General features: G+C 41.7%; 1 protein-coding gene across 1 annotated transcript; it reads right to left on the bottom strand.

Annotated features, from left to right (window-relative positions):
• Positions 1-1,297: 1,297 nt before the first annotated feature.
• LOC134184747 (uncharacterized) lies at positions 1,298-21,012 on the bottom strand. Its single transcript, XM_062652494.1, has 6 exons — positions 20,700-21,012; positions 11,135-11,321; positions 10,877-11,071; positions 9,966-10,061; positions 9,813-9,907; positions 1,298-1,390 (listed from the first exon to the last, which is right to left on the bottom strand). The coding sequence occupies exons 1-6, from the start codon at positions 20,817-20,819 to the stop codon at positions 1,376-1,378; spliced, it is 708 nt and encodes a 235-aa protein (XP_062508478.1). The 5' UTR covers positions 20,820-21,012; the 3' UTR covers positions 1,298-1,375.
• Positions 21,013-21,975: the final 963 nt, after the last annotated feature.

Below are 21,975 nucleotides of genomic sequence, written 5' to 3'. Positions count from 1 at the left end.
ATTTAGGTCTTTCCTAATTATGTCTTTCCAGCGTTTCTTTCAGCCACCTTGTGGACATTTTTCTAATAACCACCCAAAGAAGCACATCTTGGGAATTCGATGGTTGGGCATTCGAGCCAAATGCCCTAACCATTGCATACGTCGTCTTATAAGTTTGATGTTTATAGTGTCAGGATCTCGCCATATTTGTCTTATAGTTTCATTTGAGATACGATTTTCCCACTGTGTTGTGATAGAGATTCCAAGACACGACCGAAGACATCTATTATGAAAAGAGTTCAATTTCTGAAGATGTTTCTTCAAAGGGGTCCATGATTCAGAGCCAATAATAGTGTAGAGTGTACACAAGCATCATATACTTTTTGCATTTTGTCAATGTACTCAGGTCCTTATCCTCAAACACAGCTTTACGTAAAGCTCCAAATGTCTTAAATGATTTCATAATTCTGAAATCTACATCCAAGTCTAATTTTCCTTCAATTGTGGATCCAAGATATGTGAAATCACACACATATTCAATGTCATCATGTTCAGTATGTATGGGACTGCAATCTTTGGAACATGCCTCCATACCTGCAGCCATCACCCTAGTTTTCTGAATGGTCAGTGATAAATCACAATCTTGACTTGTCTTCATATATTCAGTCACCGCTCTCATAGCCCCTGATCTTGTCATACTTGTAATTGATCACTACGCCTACACTACAATCCTGTACTCTTGTACTCCAGCGTTCCAGTACAAAACACGCATATAGATAAAAAAAACACAGAAGCTATGCAACAGCCTTGCCATAGTCCGTTATCAACACTGATTGGCTCTAGCAAGGTAGTAAACACACACACACACACACACATACACACACACACACACACACACACACACACACACACACACACACACACATGCACGCCTGCACACACACACACGCATGCACACACGCACACATCCCAAGCTGGCTGACCCCAACAAACAAGCAACATCCCCAACAAAACCACAGCCCCAATTTATTCTACATATCTAATCAAATCCCACATGTGAAACTCAGTTTCTAGGAAATATACACAAATTATCATTCTAGCATTGTGTTGCCACAATCGAACAGAGAGCTGTTGCAAAAGGTTGGAGAATGCTTGTTGTAAATCGATGCCATTATAGGTCGTAGTTTTGGCTGCAGTAGTTCTCAAAGTCTGAAGACTTGCTTGAGTCCAAAAGCCAAAAGATTCCAGTGCCAGAGGGTAGAACAGTCCTCCACATTTTGATACCAATTGCTCGTGTTTGTAATCCTTTTCCAATTCTCCTGCCCCTGCAGCGGCTCCAGTCATTTCTGCAGCTTCACATAATTACTTAGCTTGGACAGTGTTATGAACTGTTATGTCAAAGAAAGAAAGCCTGCCATCAAAAAAGTCTGGATGAAAAATGTCACTAGGACAAGTCTTAGAGTTTCAAGAACATGTCTGTTCTCTCCTGGCTGCTTTGCTGTCTATCAGTAAGGCATGCCAAATAATGTCACATAAAGCATCATAATGTCTGTTAAGAGCTAAATTGTAACCACAACCCAGCAAATGATGTCCATGAGGGTCGATGATACTGCCACAAACACATCTGAGCGAGTCAGGAGAATCCGGAAACAGAGGAATAGCAATACCATACTGATGCGATTAATACCCCAGGCCTCGAGTAAAGTCCCATCCCCACCTTTGGTCCAGGTCCTAAGATTTTCACACCTTTTTGTCCTTTAATTGGTGCTAATTGGTGCTTTCTATATAGACTAGCTTCTTTAATTGCCTACGAATTTGGCAACGTGTTCTAGGCAGCTATGCCCAAGAGATATCATAGCTTCACTGTTGAATACAAGATCAGCGTTGTTGAATGGCATCAAGGCAATGGCTTGGTGATGTCAAAAACCGCCAGCCAATTTAGCATTGACAGGAAGTGTGTGGAGGACTGGAATGCAAAGTACGAGGAGCTAAAGCAACACGAAGCAACTCCGAAAGGAAAGAAAGCAAGAAAGATGCACGAAGGACTTGAACCATTAAGTGTACAGCTTGATGACCGGGTGTTTGACTTTTTGCAACAGAGGCGAAACTTTGGCCTGGCAGTTTCTAACGTCGCACTGATAGAGGAAGCAAAGCGAGTTGCTGCAGAACTAAACATTGTATGTAGGATTTAAAGCAAGGAATGGATGGCTTGTCAGGTGGAAGCAACGCTTTAACGTAGGACTACGGTGCAAAACGAATGAGTCTCAAGCCCTTCAGGAGCATTATCAAGATGACCTTCTCGCATTTCACCGACAAATTATCTGGTTGCGTGAGACACATGACAGGTGGTTAATTACTTGTCAATTGATTAAGTCAATTGCTTCTGCCAATTAACATCTCCAGTTGTCAGGTTTCGAGTGAAGTCCCATCCCCTAGTTTACCTTTAATGCTAGCCAACCATGGGGGTGGGGTATTAATCGCGTCAGTACGGTAATAAACTCATGTTAAAGCATGGATAAGCCAAGAGTTTGGTTTGGGACTACCCTCAGCCATGCTCCAGCATAAGCGGAAGAGATTGTATTAAGCTTTACTCTGTCTCTCACACTGCCCATCATGTCCTTAAGAGACTAAAAATGAATGACATCCAGCTGCGACTGTAGTGCCTTTCGCGATGAAGTAAAACAGGCAGGCTCAACATATATATATATATATATATATATATATATATATATATATATATATATATATATATATATATATATACATACACATATATATATACATGTATATATATATATATATATATATATATATATATATATTTAGCTTCACATATATTATATTTTACAATACCCCAATACCCCAACATCCCTTCCAAGATCTCTCCCAAGTCAAGTAGGCAAATCCCAACTACAAACTTCTAGAACTTCTTATTGCATACGTGCATGTAACATCTTGGCATCGTAGCACCCTAGTGTTAAAGACGACTGTTCTAATATGTTCTTGAAAGCTCGAGGAAACAGTATCCCACTGATTGATGATGTCTTTGAACATATTCCTTTCAAAGTCTTTCGAGTGAAAGATGATATGTAGCCCAGAGATTCAAAAACTAGTGGATAGAATAGACCACCTGCTGTGGTAACATTGGCTTCATGCCTGGCATCTTTTTCAAATTCTGCTGCTTCTGCTGCTGCACCAAGACAGATCGCTGTTTTCAATATATAGGAAGGCTGTAAAGAGTTACGGATTGTAACATCAAAATATCCAGGTCGACTATCCATGAAATCTGGATGATATACGTCTCCTGGTCTGCTTGAATCATAACCAAGCAGTTCTGTTCATTTTTAACCTGCCTCCACTAAGCAACGCTTGGAATATTACTTTATAAAGAGAATTGTGACGTTGAACATGTAGCAGACCTCTAGGGCAGCTGATTAGGTGGTCACCAAATAGATCAATTGTAGCGCCACAACAACCTAAAACAGATGGTGGAAGAGGAAACATCGGAATGCCAAGCCATGTCTGGATCGCAATTACGAATTCATGGGGGGGAATGGTGAAGCCTAGATTGGGGTTGGGTAATGCTCGCAACCAAGCTCTGCTTGGTTCAACAAAATTGTGTTCAGACGAGCTTTGTCTCATAAACTCCCATTTTCCATTACGGAGTTGAAAACATTGTAATGTATCTGTTTCTGAATATTCTGCTGAGAAGCTGTGTTGAGATCCAAAGAGTGCATTGCAGGCAATTTCTTTCCAAGAATACTGTACGCTTCATTCTTGCCTTGAACTTGAAAATCATGACTACATATATATATATATATATATATATATATATATATATATATATATATACATACATACATACATATATCTAATATATAAAGCTCAAATTGTCTGTGTGTGTGTGTGTGTATGTGTGTGTGTGTGTGTGTGTGTGTGTGTGTGTGTGTGTGTGTTCGCGTTTGGCGGCCACGTCTTTTGTCCGTTCGCAACCAAAATCGGCACGCACACTCGGCACGCACACTTGGCACGCACACTTGGCACGCACAGGGGAAGGTTTGCGTAAAAAATTAAAAAAAATATGCACCGGGTCCCCTCTCGAGGAGTCGACCCCGCGTAAAATTTCTTGATGACGCAAACGCTACACATTCCAGTTCATTCAAACACATGCCCACACCAGTCCCGTGAAGACTGTATGCATCGTTGTCCTTCGCAAAGCTTCGAGCAATCGAATATCTCTTGCCAAGGAATTTACTCTTCTAGCGCTTTCGTTTCTCTCCAAATTCTGATTACATTTGCACCGACTCCAACCTACACGTTTTCTGCAGCAAGCGCTACACGGGGAGTCTGTCGATTTCTATCGAAACAAGTGCGATGAGCAAAATTCGAATTCATTCAGTACATCCGGGACCTCGCAACAAAGATTGCACGTGACGTATCCACAGACCTATCTTTACACTACAGTATCTTGCCCGTACGAAGGATGGGCCATGGATCCTAGTATATGTATATATATATATATATATATATATATATATATATATATATATATATATATATATTCATGATATATATATATATATATATATATATATATATATATATATATATATATGTATATATACATTTATATGTATATAAATATTCATAAAAATCATGAATATACAGACTTGGACAAAATTATAGGGACACCTGGCATTTTTGTGTATAGTAAAACTTTGGCACTGAATTTTTCTCTAGCAAAACCAAATATTTGTCGAATTTCTTTTTTCATGGATTGCGCCATTGTTAGTATTAACATAGCTTGAGTTCATGATTACAGCTGTACTAACTACCTACTGCACATCTAGTTTGCTTTGAAGAAGGAAGACAGCCATTTTTACTTTTCTTGTCTTTGTACACGCTCATCGCTCTTGGACGCTCATATTTTGGCATGCAATCTAAGAATGCTCTGTAGTAGATAGTGAAAGCAATTTTGTGGGTCCTCCTAGCTACATTATGAAAGAATCATCTGTTTTTGCGCATTGATTTCGTGCATGTCATCACAATTTGAAGTGTTTTACCATTTTCAGCAATAAACAAACGTCAACGTATTCAAAAAATCATGTGATACTAATTACTTACAAAAAATCCTGCTAAGACAAAAACTAAAAAGTTACAGCGACAAAAGAACACCGACATGCCACTTCTGGTCCATCCTTTACATAGCAAAACCTCAAACTGCTACCGCCAAAATGTCAGCTGCACTAAAACCGCTACCCTTGAGACCACCAAACTCATGCGATAAGTTAGCCTGAACGTTCAGCTGCATGCAGTTGCAGAGTCTTGTTCCGTGCGATATTTGACGAGTTGCAGCAATGCCTCGAGGCAAACAGTTGAATCCAAAACGTGAGGGAAAATTGAAGCCCTTCACTCAGTTGGCCATTCTGTGCGACAGATTGCAGCGTTTGTCCGCCGCTCCAGGAATTCGGTTCATCAGTGCCTGCAATGGCTTTCCCACGGCAGCAGCGATCATGAAAAATGACATGGACGTGGGAAGGCAACGACAATCCGGGAAGATCATCGACTGAAAAGGATGACACTGCAGAATTGCAGAGCACCGTCACAACTGCTCTCATATCAGCTGGCTGAAGAAACCGGCAAGCAGGTGCCAGGTAGAACAGTCCGTCGTCGTCTCAGTGAGACAGAAGTGAACGCTCAGAGGCCTAGAAAAAAGCCACTGCTAACAGAAAACTATCGGCGTTTGCGACTGGGATGGGCAACCACTCACACACCGTGGACTTTGGATGACTGGAAATCTGTTCTTTTTACAAATGAGTCTAAAATCAGCATAGGAAACGATGGTGCTCTGTACGTTTGGCGTCGCAAAGGTGAGGAATTTCTCCCTGAATGATATGACCGTACGGTCCAGCACGCAGCTAGTGTGATGGTGTGGGGTCCCTGGTGAAACTGGAAGGTCGTTTGGACAGCACGGCATACCAACAGGTTCTGGAGGAGCACATGCTTACAGACGCAGCGGCACTGATAGGAGACAACTTTGTCTTCCAGCAGGACAACGCACCAATCCACACGTCTCGATCAACAAGACAATGGCTATGCCAGCATGACGTCACACTGTTGGACTGGCCGCCAAAATCACCTGATGCAAATCCAATTGAGAACTTGTGGCATGAAATCAAAACTGCTGCCAACCGTCACCAACCGAGAACTGCAGCTGAGCTCTGGAATGCTGTACAACAGGCGTGGCAGCAGATTCCAGTCGCGCTTGTCCGGAACTTGGCAGAAAGTGTTCCGCGACGTCTGGATGCAATCAGGAGGGCGAGAGGCGGGAACACTCGGTACTGAGGAACTGGTGAAGGGCTTCAATTTTCCTTCGCGTTACTAAAACCGGCTTTTTAAAAAGCAACTACAGAAATCAGAGAGAGTCTAACTTACGACGCTTACGCAATCATGACGTCATACACTTTTAGCTCTCGTTTTCCGCAATGCGAAACATAAAGAAAACTATTTAGGGTCAAAGTATTCTCAAGAAACCTAACAATCAACGAGGTAACTATTGAGTTCTTAGGAACATTGATAGTTGGTAAATTATGACCTAATTATTGTGTTACTACATACCCACAACGGGGTGTCCCTATAATTTTGTCCAAGTCTGTGTATATATATATATATATATATATATATATATATATATATATATATATAATATTTGATTCAATATGTCACGGTAGTGCAGATCAAAATTGAGTTTATCATCTGCGGGTTTAACTGCATGGGCAATGCAATCAGGGAATGACCCGGTTGCTAATCAATCAGCTGCTACTGCTGCAAAATAGTCATTGGGAAGATGTTTCCCACTTCCACAAGGTTGCTGGCTCATCCTGTAAACATAAACAACTGTTGGGCAACAGTATGCTGAACTTTTGGAATGCAGTCCTGTCAAGTGCCAATTACATTGGTCAGGACTGAATTATAAACCGGTCTTATCAGCAACAGCAACTCTATAATGTACTGTACTGAGTAATCCAAGTGAGAACCCTCTCATATAATATTACTCACTGCCCTATGGATCGTATCACTATCACAGTATCTAGAATTCCATACAGCAACTGGCCACCCAATTTGAGTCCCAATTTTCATCCAGGAATGCATAAAATGTATTGTAGCAAAACTACAATGATGTGTGGATGGTGTGTGTGCATGCGTGTGTGCACTTGTGCACGTGTGTGTGTGTGTGTGTGTGTGTGTGTGTGTGTGTGTGTGTGTGTGTGTGTGTGTGTGTGTGTGCGTATGTGTGCACACACGTGCGTGCATGTGTCTGTGTTTGTCTCTGTGTGTGTGCACGTGTGCATGCATGTGTGCGTGCATGTGTGTGTGTGTGTGTGTGTGTGTGTGTGTGTGTGTGTGTGTGTGTGTGTGTGTGTGTGTGTGTGTGTGTGTGGTGTGGTGTGTGTGTGTGTGTGTGTGTGTGTGTGTGTGTGTGTGTGTGTGTGTGTGTGTGTGTGTGGCGCTATATCTCAGTGGGTTAAAGAGTTACCTTATGGAGTGAGTACATCAGGAAGCCTAGAGGATTGTAAGTTCAAGTCACAGTGATGTCACAGTGATGGAGAGCAATGGCATAATTTCCTTAGGCAAGAAACTCATGCACAATTGCCTCTCTTGACTCAGGAGTATAAATGAGTACCTGGTCTTTGACTGGGGTGGACATGACCGCTGACTCGGCAGTAACATTATGCAGCAAACGGGTACTTGTGGGCCTTGGGTGTCCAGTCTCAGAGCTGCACCATTCAGTTCCCCTGGATGACTCTGGTCAAGGTTCAGGTGGATTGTAGCGCTGGCCCTAAGCCTCCATGTAGCGCATGGAGGCCCTGTCTCTAGAGGCAGGGAGAGCCATCTTCGCAACTGACCTTAAGGTCGACGTCGAATGATGTGAAAAACTTAACATTTGTCCATTTTTTGTCCATTGTGTGCACGTGGTCTGTGGCTCAATCATTAGAGAGTTCCAATTGGAAAGTCAAAACATTCGGAATCTCTAGGTCACAGGTTCAAGTAAAAAATGACGACAAGCGTAATTCCCTTGGGCAAAGAACTCACACACAGTTACCTCTCTTAACTCAGGAGTAGAAACAAGTACAAGAGATCTTTGGCTGGGAATGGACAAACAGCTGCTGTTAGCACAATATAACATCCCGAAGAACACATGCACTTGTGGGCTTGAGTTACAATTCTAGAGCTGTGTCAAAGTCAGTGCCCTTGGATACATCCCACCAAGCTCCAAAGGAAAACTTTAATGCGGCTGGAAACTTCAAGTAGTGCCAAAGCCCTGTCTAACACTAGGCAGTTCTTGGATGACTCTGGCCAAGCTCCAAGTGGATTGTAGCACTGGCCCTAAGTCTCCACATAGCGCATGAAAACCCTGTCTCTAAAGGCAGGGGTAGCCATCTTCACAACTGACCTTAAAGTCGACGTCAAACAACCTGAAGGGCTTAACATTTGTCCATTTCTTTTTGTTTGTTTGTTTGTTTGTGTGTGTGTGTGTGTGTGTGTGTGTGTGTGTGTGTGTGTGTGTGTGTGTGTGTGTGTGTGGTGCTGTAGCTCAATTGGTTAGAGAGTGCATTTGGAGAATGAAAACATCCGGGACCTTGCAGGGTTACAAGTTCAAGTCACAGTGATGGCGAGCTATGCATAATTTCCTTAAGCAAGAAACTTACACACAATTGCTTCTCTCAACTCAGGAGTATAAAAGAGTACCTGGTCATTGACTGGGGTGGACATGACCACTGGTTTGGCAGTAATATCATGCAGCAGACGGGTACTTGTGGGACTTGGTGTCCAGTCCCATAGCTGCGCCATTGTCAGTGCACCTGGATGACTCTGGCCAAGCTCCAGGTAGATTATAGCGCTGGCCCTAAGCCTCCACGTAGCGCATGGAGGTCCTGTCTCTAGAGGCAGGGGCAGCTATCTCCGCAACTGACCTTAGGGTTGACGTCATTCATGAATGATGTGGAGGGGTTGACATCTGTCCATTGTGTGTGTGTGTGTGTGTGTGTGTGTGTGTGTGTGTGTGTGTGTGTGTGTGTGTGTGTGTGTGTGTGTGTGTGTGTGTGTGTGTGTGTGTGTGTGTGTGTGTGTATCTGTGTGTGTGTGTGTGTGTGTGTGTGTGTGTGTGTGTGTGTGTGTGTGTGTGTGTGTGTGTGTGGTGTGTGTGTGTGTGTGTGTGTGGTGTGTGTGTGTGTGTGTGTGTGTGTGTGTGTGTGTGTGTGTGTGTGTGTGTGTGTGTGTGTGTGTGTGTGTGTGTGTGTGTGTGTGTGTGTGTGGTGCTGTAGCCCAATTGGTTAGAGAGTCATCCTATGGAGTAAGTACATTGAGACCTTGAGGGTTGCAAGTTCAAGTCACAGTGATGGCGAGCTATGGCATAATTTTCCTAAGCAAGAAACTTACACACAATTGCTTCTCTCGGCTACTCAGGAGTATAAATGAGTACCCGGTCCTTAACTGGGGCCCTAAACAGCTATTAGCTGTGATGTGACATCAGCCACTGGGGTACAGGTGAGACTTTGGGTGCTCACCACGGTTGATTTCACAAGCCAGTGCTCCTGCAAGCACCTGGCCCGGCTCCATGAGATTGCTAGCGCAAGTCGAGAGTTCTCTTGAGCAGTGCACAGGAGCCTAACTATTAGCTGGGACAAAGAAATTGGCAGTTCCTGATGTTTAGGGCGTGTGTGTGTGTGTGTGTGTGTGTGTGTGTGTGTGTGTGTGTGTGTGTGTGTGTGTGTGTGTGTGTGTGTGTGTGTGTGTGTGTGTGTGTGTGTGAAAACCAATAACTGCAATACCTGCGCAACCTTCGGTCTCAGATATTGCCATAGGCGGTCCCTGGAAGATACTGTATACATTGGAGATCTATTTTTGGCGACAATGTTTACCATATCTAATGAACAAATCTTAATGACTCCAACTGTTTATATGAATAACAAAAAGAAAGTTGCCTTTGGCTGCTTCTTTTACTTTGTCTGTTTCTGAGGAAAGAAGGGACATCTCACCTTCTGCAGCTTCCTCCAATAAAATAATACCGTAGTCTGTTACTAAAACACAAAATAAGCACTGGTCAAGTCACTAACATACCATCACTAATACAATTACCTTATGATATCAGATTCAACAATACAAGGGTATGTTAAAATCTGCTAAGTATCTCAATATTTTTCCAAGTAGTGTGTCTATGACAGCAATTTGGTGTGTGTGTGTGTGTGTGTGTGTGTGTGTGTGTGTGTGTGTGTGTGTGTGTGTGTGTGTGTGTGTGTGTGTGTGTGTGTGTGTGTGTGTGTTAGAAGTTAGATCAATTATTGAAGCAAGAGTGACGGCTGAAAATAAACAGAGTAAGAAATTTAAAAAATCAGAGAGAATGCATTTCAAGTTATGAACCAGCAACCATTACATGTATTGACTGCAAGTGAATCTTCAAATCACAGTCTGGAAAGCTCAATCACAACTGTGATAGAGGAAAGTTTCGTCCTACAAAAGAAAAACAGGCAACACCTGAAGTCGAATGTGACATTTGCAGACGTCTTTTCACAAGGCAAAGTGACATGAAAAGACATAAATGTCGATCATAATCCCAGACAGAATCTTCTACTTTGCTGATAAATGCTTTTTTCTGTTGTAATGCCATGCATGCATGTGTGTGCGTGCGTGCGTGCGTGTGTGTGTGTGTGTGTGTGTGTGTGTGTGTGTGTGTGTGTGTGTGTGTGTGTGTGTGTGTGTGTGTGTGTGTGTGTGTCAGCTGCATCTAAAGGATTACATTTTTACAGATAGGGTATTAACAGACAGTTATCACAAACTACCTACAGTTGGCACTTGATAAATACAGTATTTCACAGCCGTATGACAGACTGTGTACCTGCATCCTTTGGTGCAATAATTTTCCTGTTCTTCTGCTTTTGTGGAGTTGGTGGAGGTGCCAGTGTTCTTCGCTTTTCATGCGTAGACAGTACCACCTGTCTTTTCAACACTAATCTTAGATCTTCCTGCTCTTTTTCATTATAGAATAACACAAACGTAAGTGGAAATTCACTATCACCTATAAGACGTTCACCTGTACACAAAATTGAGACATTAGGTTTGTAGGCCACTACATACATTGCATTAGCATGCATACATTTAGATGACATGTTCACATGGTACAAAGCATAGTTCATAGGGTCTTCTCGAACATCCAATTTCTCTATAAACTTTGCAACTATTTCAGCACTGGATGTCTGACTGTTGACTTGAAAGCACTTGCTTTGTTCACAGCTGTCAATATGTTCATAAAATACTCTGATAATGCCTTTAAATATGAGCTCCTAAATCACATCAAAATGTTGATTCTAGGTAAGAAAACAGAAGCCCAGCCAGAAACATACATATAAATACCATATTAGGTCACTTTCAACATAGCATGCCATTATAACGCAAGGTTTCGCAGCATGCCGATATACCCCAGGACAAATTATGACATGCTGGTACATCGAGGGGGAAAGATTGTCTCATTGTTTGGTTAACAGTATATGTACACCAAATCAGTGATGATTAGTGGTACCGCAGAGAAGCTACTATACTGCATAACTACTAGCATAAGTGAAAGTAACTAAAACAAGAGTCTTAACACCAACACATGCCACAACATATTAACATAGGACCACACCCAAAAATTTTGGGTTGGGGTAACCCACCCGCCAGTGTTTGGAGGTCCGTCGGTATTTTTTGTGCATGTCCTCATCTGAGCAAGTGTTTCGAAAGATGAGATGGTTCTTTGTGTTCGTAAAGACTGTAAACTTTGTGACGTATTGGAGGAGGTGGGATATGATGATCGGGCGGACTATGTCATCAAAATGAGAACTAGCACCACTACCACTGCCGACAAACAAGATGCAGAGTTGAAGGACAAAATAAAGCTGCATGTAGAGTCCGGTAATCACAAGAACGGCTAAGGCAGGAAATAAGAGAAAGTGGACAACTGACACTACGCATAATGCTGATTGAGCCGTATTTCAAACCTTCTTGCCTAGGTGGTCTTACATATTGGACAACCGTTGCCCATAGAAGCAGTTTCAATGTTCGTTGGCACTAATAATGATACAACAGCTATACAGCTTTTGTCAATTCAACACGAGTCTCTTAGCTGTTGTGTCTGTGCGCAAGTGCGCACCACAAAAAACACCGCCTGCCCATCTGTCTTTCTTTCTCAAATGTTACCCCAATTCAACAATTTTTTGGTGTGGCCTAGTAAGAAGTAATCTATATCCTAAACATTTGCATATTATAGAGATCCCTACAGTAGCTCAGTCCAAAGCTTCTTCATGCTCATCTTCACCTCCTTCAAGATCTTCATCTTCTTCAGTATCTGTCAATCTTATGTCACGGTGTAGGATTTCTGACTCTTACTGAATGGTCACTGCTAGTCTCAACCCATTGTGTGATCTGAAAGTGTCTCGTCCACAGGGTTCTTCCTTTCATCAACACATGTATGCAAAGTTACCAACGCTCTGCAGTTGCAACACTATGATAATGTTAATATCAAACCACCTCACCCTATTCCAGCACTCCCCCACCTTATAGCAGCATGTCATTTTAGTTGCAGAGTCATGAGATTGCCACTTCTGCTAAACCCTGCTTACAATGGCAAGCCATTGAAAGCGAGGTAATATGATACACAAGTGGTACGTAGAGTAGCCAAAACAAAACTTCAGCCATGACTTCATCTATGTCTAAATAAGCCTATCTAACCCCCCCCCCCCCTGAACGACCACATATGTCACATATGCAGCTTCTTTTAGAACCTGCATGTTTGATACATACCGTATTGTCACACATAAAAGTCGTGCTTATTTCTACATAAGCCGAATTGGAATTCAGGCTTTTATAAACAGGCGTATATTCAAGACAGACTTACATGCCATTTGAAAACATTCTAACAGAGACATGACAACCATATACCACGTGAAAAGCAAGATTTGTTAAGATATATCGGTCAAATGCCTTTGGCTTCTGGTCAGCGTGACTGTGGGAAAGAATTAGACTCAGATGGAACCACCTAATAACATGTAAGACTGAGGGCGGCCCGGTAATCAGCCATAACCATTAGTTTCAGTATGGTCAGACTGTTTGCGTTAACTGCAGTTACATCACGTAAAGAACCCAGAGGAAGGTATGTCAATTCTGAAGACAGATCAGACATAGTCGTATTTCATTCGACATCAGGGGGGAGAGGAATCTTGAATTGGATACTGCACTAGCGCATCCCTGGAGTAATGACATAGGCGTTTATCAGCTACAACCCAGAGAGCAGCAGCAACCAGAAGAGAAAATCTGAAGATCAAAAAGTACCATCAGGAGCTCTTGCCTGGAGGTTTTCAACCAACATTAGCGTCTATAGTCTTTGAACATTTGGCTGTTGGGGAGGGAAAGCTGAAGACTATTTGAAGAAACTGTCACAGCTATCAAGAGACGAAGACGAAAAGCCAAATGTATCAACCTTCAAGACATACTAAAATCTGTGTTTTCTGTACGTCTACAACGATCAAATGCTAGAGTGATTGACAGAAATATAAAGAAGATTGCTTCAAGAGACAGCCACATAAACATAAATAGTTGTAGGTAGAACCAAGCCATATATCCGTATTGGCTTGGGTAGTATTTAGTTGCTTCGCTTAGATGGTGTATATAGTTCAATGTTTGAAAATATATCTATTGACAGACAGACAGACAGACAGACAGACAGACAGGCAGACAGACAGATAGACAGACAGGCAAGGCAGGCGGCAGGCAGTTTTTTTATTAGGATACAGCATCTCTACACACTACAATACACAATTTTTTAATAATTAAAAGAAAGTGCTTCATAAACAAGTTCAACTATTTCAATGTGTAAAGCACTGAATGTATCTATCTCTGCTAACTACATTATCCTCCAGTAGTCTGTTTGCTGACAACTTAGACTCTTTCTCAAGACAACTTTACCATTGCATTCTTGGAAAGTCACAGAAAAACGACGTCACCAATGTGACACAAACTCTGCATTTACTCGTCTTCCTTCAATGAGCCCTGCCTTTCTTCCCAGTTCATGCAGAAATTTTCCACTTGTGATCCCCATGTGCCGAAATGCTCAAAACTAGCGGAACAATTTCAGGGCTAGATCCATTTTGCAAGATTTCCTTTGAATATCTGTAACATCTTTTCTGATGCCTGTTTTGTCCCTGCTTGTCTGCAGGCCTTTGCAGCTCCGTTCACTATGTCTTTTCTCCGAGGGTGAGCAAAAAACATCACATTCATAGGCGACACCACAATCAATGTCGTAGAATGTAATGTCTGGTCTTCCATCAGTTTGTACATATCTGTTTCTTGGTTCTGTTTGATGAGGAATACCCAGCTCCTTTAGGTAAGCAGACCACTCAGCAACAATAGACATCTTTTCTGATGCCTGTTTTGTCCCTGCTTGTCTGCAGGCCTTTGCAGCTCCGTTCACTATGTCTTTTCTCCGAGGGTGAGCAAAAAAACATCACATTCATAGGCGACACCACAATCAATGTCGTAGAATGTAATGTCTGGTCTTCCATCAGTTTGTACATATCTGTTTCTTGGTTCTGTTTGATGAGGAATACCCAGCTCCTTTAGGTAAGCAGTCCACTCAGCAACAATAGTCTCTTCCATAATACTCGTAATGCTATTGACCAAGCTATTCTTTCTGATGAAGCAGCAAAATTATTGTCAACATCCTGGATGATTGGTCTTCGCAAGTCAACAAATGATGTATGCCCTATTGCTATTGGAGAAGCACTTCGTTGTCTAACAGTAAAAGTAGTAGACATAAGAAACAAGAATTCGCTGATTTTTCAATCCACTACAACATGGTGTGTAAACAGAATGTGGCAAAAAGCTTCTACGTAGCACAACACGTGCAATTGCTATTGGAATCCCATTCTGAGTGGATAATTTTAAACAGATGTGAAGAATGTGTTCAACTCTCTGGACCGATGTCATTTGTTAGAACAAGTGTCTACATCATTTCTTGATATCTCCGGTCATGCATAGCAACTGTTTGAAACATAACCTCCCTCGTCTTCCTGCAAGGGTCTAAAGCCATGCTTTCAAGCTCCCAGCAAAGCATCCATCAAGAGGATCCACTTGGTCCAAATTTTTGTTTTCAAATGGCAGTCATCCTATTTTGATGAAGCTCCAATCAGAGAATCCTGATCTTAGGATCTTGGCACATCTAGATGAGGTCTTTATCTTGGGGCTACCAAATCTAGTTCTTACAAAGCCTTCAAGCTCAATTCACCACAAGTCATCTTGAAATCTCTGACTCCAAATGTGAAATCTACAGCCTCAGTTTAGTACCAACAGAGATCAGATCTTTCACTGCTGTACCTATCACTTGTAATGGCACAGCAATTTTAGGCATTCCAATTGAAGGCCCCCAATTCATGCAAGATTCATGTTGCGAGTTCACAGGTACAGATCAGGAACTAATCTTTATGACAAGCCAGCCCAACTGAATGACATTCAGAGTTACTGCTCCACGAAGCAACCACCTGATGTGGTCAGTTGCTCCTTGCTCTTATGTGAATGCTGCTGTCTCCATGATCTTCAGGCCAGGTCAACATTTACCAATCTTTTGGGTTGTAATTTATTGGAGGATTCTTTGGCAGCATTAAAGTCACCAGTCAAATGTGGAAGATTTGGTTGGACTGTTGTTGATGTTACAGCAACGTTTGCTTTCTTGGCATCATGGTCACATTTACTGAATGAATTGCCCCTTCAATTTTGTCCTTGAAGCCATCAGTGTAACAGATATTATGATGTTCACATTCTTCTGTTTCAACTCTCTATCCTCTTATTCCCTAGACATCTCTGTTCAGACAAAAAGACTTCAGCATAAAGTAACAGCAGCAAATGCACAACAAGTGGCATAGAAGTTCAGTCTTTGACATCCACGCTTGTGAAAAGGCAATCTCTGATGTTAGTGGCTACCATCGAATCTCAAGTACACTTGGAGCCAGACCAGTCTGAACATAAACTCCATCATGTCCATGTGGCCAGAGTGTTTGGCCAGCCTACAAAAACACCACAGGAAGGAGACAACAAACAGATACGCTTCTTCTGAATGCCACCCAGTTATCATAGTGTTTGATACTGGGGCTGGTTCTAATGTCCAGCTGGACATGACTGTAGCCAATCTTGGAGTTCAGATATTTTCCCTTTGTCTGTGACAAGTAATGGAGCTGCGGCTGCCAGGAGAAAGATAGCAAAGAGGCTCATTGTGACAAGAAGAAGAGAGATCAGGAAAGGCTCTTTGTGTCAGGGAGACGTACCTTGGAAGTACGTTCGTGCAAGTGATTCCATTTTCTTAAGCACTTTGGGCAATGGGGGAGGAAGGCAGAGAACTATTCGAACTCTTTAAACAAGAAATCACAAGTCAAGACAGGCTGGCCAAATACAGCAAACTTTAAAAGACTATTGGCAAAAAGAATTTCAGTGCCACTGCAGAAGCACAGAGTCAGAGTCAGAAGTAAGATTGCGATTCAATGATTTAGACAAAGACATGTACGTCCCTTTGAAAGAATGCTATAATTTTCAGTTATGGGTTTAGTTTAGTGTTTAGTTTATACAGTTTAGTAATAGTTGTTCTAAGGTTTTGGAGGGACATAAAGAACATAAGTATTTATTTAGCTGTTACATATTGCTGTTCAGTATTGTGATAGTTCATGTTTGGAACTATAATTATGCTATCTTGACAGACAGACAGACAGACAGACAGATAATTTATTCTCATACAGATTCTACTTGTACATATACTAGAATTTTTAAATACATATCAGTCCTTGCAAACAACAAAGTCATTAATTAACTAATGGACTTGACTTTAATTAAATGTCAAAATCAAATAACCTATCTAAATCACCATGATTAAGTGACAGTTTTGAAAGATTTCTAAGAATAACTTTGGCATTGCATCTTTGCAGAATTGTAGAAAATCTTTTTCTCCAATACGACATGAACATGGAGGCATTAAAACTAACTTCTGGATTTGCTGACTGTTGTGACAAATGCTGCAAAAAATTCTCTGCCTTTGTGCCCCACCTCCCAAAATGTTTTCTCACAAAAGGAACACATCTTGATACATATCCTCTTGGAACAAGCTCTTCTAAATATTTTTTCATTTTCTTTTCATCTCTTGTCGTGGCAGCATGACCATTTTCCCTGCTAGCCCTCCTAATAATGTCCTGACTCCATAGGTGAGCTAGCAACACATCAATATCCAAATTCTGTCCAGTATTCGGATCAAACATTGTAATGTCTGGACGGTCTTCAGTATTGATGCATTTATGCCTTGGTTCTGTTTGATGGGGAAGGTGAAGGTCAGACTGGCATTCACTCCACCCATTTAAGACTGAATTGTGAGACTACACAGGTCCACCCCCATATTTACAGGATAAAAGATGGTATCCGTATTCATCCAAATCATGACCACAATCACACTTTTTAATTGAACTGGTGAAAGGTAGAGCCACTCCCAACCTCAGGTAAGACGCTAAAGAAATTTGTTTGTTTTTACAGCGTGATTAGCAGAAGTGGGGATGACAGACAGACAGACAGACAGACAGACAGACAGACAGACAGACAGACAAACAGACACAGACACAGACAGACAGACAGACAGACAAACAGACACAGACACAGACAGACAGACAGACAGCTTCAGAAAACAATGCAAGTATGTTCCTGCGGAGCAGTTAGACAATGTGAACTGTACTTAGCCTTTGCTTGCTATTGTATCCAACTTCATTTATGAAAATATACTACCATTGACAGACAGACAGACAGACAGCAGCTCTATGGGTTGCCCAATGCCATCTGGAGGTTGGCTGACACACTGTGAATGTTGGAAAGTTCTTGACAAAGACAAATATCATCTTCTTAGTTGTAAACATGAAGGAGGCCCTATATGGCAGCATGATTCTGTTGTGAGTGAATGGTCTGAATGCTTGCGTAAATTACGTCACAGAAAAGAACCAAGAGACAGATATACAAACAACGATTGCAGACCCGATTGTGGTGATTGACACTGATGAGGAATCGAATATTGATTTAGATGTTGCCTTCGCTCATCCGTGGAGCTCTGAAGTCCTATCAAAATCAGCAGAAGAAGATGGATTTGCGGTTTCAGCAAGGGAGGAGCAAAAGAGGAAGAAATATGCTAAGCTAGCTTTGTCTGGTCGAGGTACAACTAACCCAACACTCATCCCGTTAGTCTTTGAACATTTTGGAAGATGGAGGCAAAAAGCAGAAAGATACCTGAATACTCTTCCGTCCAGAGCAAGGGACTGTGAAAGGAAGAGAAACCATTCTGAGTTTGTCTGTTACTAGAGGAAACGAATAGCTGAAACTGTGCAGAAAGCTAATGCCAAAGTGATACTAAAAAAAATGAAGAGGACAACAGGAGGTCGGGGAGATGGAGTTATGGGTAGAGAATTGGATGTACAATGTAGTGTTCACTAGTTCATTAATTACATACAGTTTAGTTGTAGTTTAATTAAGACTCTTTGCGTTTGATGTATATGGCATAGGTGGTTTTAGTCTTTTTTTAAGTTTGAGACAGAGACATTGTCGCAAGGATTATTGGATATTTAGTGTTTGTAATTGTGCTTAAAATGTATTGAAATAAATGAAGACAGACAGACAGACAGACAGACAGATTATTTTATTGTTACAGATCCTCTCCTTGTACACATCCTAAACTTCTATAATGAACCAGTCCTTCACAGCGAGATACTCTAAAACATTAGTGGACTTGGATCTGTACATTAAAGTCAAAATGCTTGTCCATGTCAGTCTTTGTTTCTGAAACTCTTGACAACTTTTTGAGGATTACTTTTGCATTTGCATCTTTGAAGAATCAAAGAGAACCGTTTCCTCCAAAAAGTTTTGAATTGTTCTGCACTACAAAAGGGGTCTTCATCAATACGGCTACACTTTTTTGAGAAAGTGTGTAAGAAGACATCAGTTTGCAGGCCTCATCTACCAAAGTGCTCAAACACTAGTGGGATACACTTTGATGACGTCCCTCCTAGTAGAATTTCTCCTGTATACTTATTGGTATACAGACAGACAGACAGACAGACAGACAGACAGACAGACAGACAGACAGACAGACAGACAGACAGACAGTAGTTAAATTATGGCGTCGGCTGTTTGGGCCAGACTAGAATGTAATAGTGTTGTTCTTTGAAAATATATGTATTGACAGACAGACAGACAAACAGACAGACAGACAGACAGACAGACAGACAGACAGACAGACGCACAGACAGACAGACAAAAACTGGGACGATAGGTCCCTACTGTCTAATTCTAAAGTGTATGTGTAGTTGGTGCTTATCTAGTGTGCATTGTAGTTTTACCAGTTTAATGCATGTACTTGATGTAATGGACGCGTAGATTAGCTATTACTTTGGTGCTATAGTTCATTTATGAAAAATATATGTATTGACAGACAGACAAACAGAGCTCCTTATAGTGATGGGCCTGCCGCATCCAGAAGAGAAAAGATTAAACACACAAAGTATGACTCCCAACTGCTACCACGAGGGTATGCACCAACAGCAATCCCTTTGGTATTTAAGCATGATCATTTATGGCAGATGAGGTGATGAGACTCAACAGTTGTTAAAGACTCTTTCTCTCATGTCTTATGATGAGAACGGTCGTTAGAATGCATCCAATTTTACAACATATTGGAGACAATGTTTATCAGTTTAGTTACAACAATGTAACGCTAGAGTGATTTCCACAAAAATATCCCGCTTACTGGAACGTACAAGGAAAGTCAAGAAAATGAACAATATACACAATTATTAATGGGCTTCACTGTACAGCCCTATATAGGGCTGGTATAGAGTTTTAGTTTGGTAAAGATTATGTGCGATTGGGACAGTAGAATTGCTTAGTTGTGTTGTATGTAGATTTCAATGTTGAAAATATATGTATTGGACAGACAGACAGACAGACAGACAGACAGACAAACATAGACATACATTTTTTCCTGTTTTATTAAAAGAGTCCATAAGACTCAGTGATAATACAGATTACATCAAAACTAGTATACTACAATGTTCGTTCCACTAATCGTAACTGATAAATATATGTTGCCACTATTGCTTGAGGCCTCAGTGTCTGTCTCTTCATGTAGTAAGTTGTTAGCAGCACACTGATGTAGATCTTCCCTCTTCGGCTTTTTGCTAGCAAAAGTTGCTTGAAAATGTTGGTACTTCTTGATACTCTTACCCCATGTTGATAAAGATATTTTTGTGCAATTTGTTGAGTATCCTGCCATTTGCAGTAGCCGGTGAAAACATGGTCAAATGTATCTTTTTGCGTGTTGCAGGCCAAACAGATCTCATCGTCATACATACATACATACATACATACAGACAGACAGACAGACAGACAGACAGATCATAGACTATTAGACAGACAGGCAGACAGAGTAACAAATCTGTATGAATGTGAACATTAGAGGTGTCCGTCAGACTTACTATGCTATGTCCTACAATGTTTACGTTTTGCGCGTGTTACAAATTAAGAACCAATTTATCAAGTGGAAATTTGTTAGACACACCTACCACAAACCTTCCAAACCATCTGCTTCCATTTAACGGTTCATCACATTTCAAAATATTTACCTTGTTGGGCAATGAGAATTGGAAAGAGTTGTGTCTGTGTCGCCTGTTGTATGTAGTGATCAACTTCTCCAGCTCCTTCCAACGCGCTTTGCGTTCCCGAATAGTCAGAAGTGAGGCCATGACCAGCAGAGTTTCATTAGATCGGCCACCATGAAAGATGCAGAGGCGTGGTAAAAAGTTATCTTCTTTGCAAATAGACACTTAGATTGATCACAGCTTTCCAAACGCGCACGTCAGTGGGTTCGCTGCAGCGAGACCGCGTACGATGATCTACCTTCTCGTTGCTAGCTGATACGAAGACTCCACCCTTACGGATAAATCACGTGATTTGGGTCTTTAACCCAAGGCGCGCATGCGCTAGCGGTAGAGAAAATGTAGCCTTGAAGTTCTAGACCGTTAGACTCGTACCCAGTCCTCCTCCTCGCGCGCTCCACGTGTTTTGGCACGTGATTTTTGTGTCCGCTTGCCAGGAGAAGGCTTTTTGTGTCCGCTTGCCAGGAGAAGGCTTCTCCTTCTCCTGGCAAGCGGACACAAAAAGCACGTGCCAAAACACGTGGAGCGCGCGAGGAGGAGGACTGGGTACGAGTCTAGCTACGTATATGACCGTAATTAGACGTAAATTTTACGTAAATGCCCAGTATATGAACCGTTTTCACAAACGTAAATTGACGTAAGTAATAGAGTAAATCGAGTCGTAAACCCTACGTAAAACAATCGTAAATGACCCGTAATTGCTACGTAAATGAATGTAAAGTGGCCATTTACGAATAAATACGTCTATTTACGAGTAGGATCGGCGTAATTTACGGTTTCAATACGATGATCGTAAATTCGATTTACGTGCTATTTACGTCGATTTACGAGCGTGCGGGCCAGTAGTGGCATGCATGCGTAGAGACGCGTAGGAAGCCATTTCTTGAGTACGGCTTCTCGAGGGTAAAGAGACTGCTGTTCAAGCTGAAGTCACCTGATTCACACTCTGAACAGATAAACGTGGAGTGGAAGCACAGACTACTCATTGCCTAGAGATGGATTAGTTTTGGCGAGTGAAATCATGCCACTTGGGAACCCATTTTGGGTAACCAGACATGTAGGCGTTCCGCGTTGTTTCTGGGCAGTCTAGCTTGCTTCTGTCTAGCTTGCTTCTGTCTAGATGTGATTGGCCAAGTCAAAGTTCTTACTGTGACAACTTGCACTGGATAAGTACACTGACGCGGATCAGAGTACAATACACGTACTCTGTAGTCTGTTTACAAATAAATTAGCACTGCCAGTC

Source organism: Corticium candelabrum, chromosome 1, assembly GCF_963422355.1.
Source record: "Corticium candelabrum chromosome 1, ooCorCand1.1, whole genome shotgun sequence".
Lineage (NCBI taxonomy): Eukaryota > Metazoa > Porifera > Homoscleromorpha > Homosclerophorida > Plakinidae > Corticium > Corticium candelabrum.
Note: the sequence above shows the minus strand (reverse complement) of the source record. Positions and strands in the feature narration are given on the sequence as shown.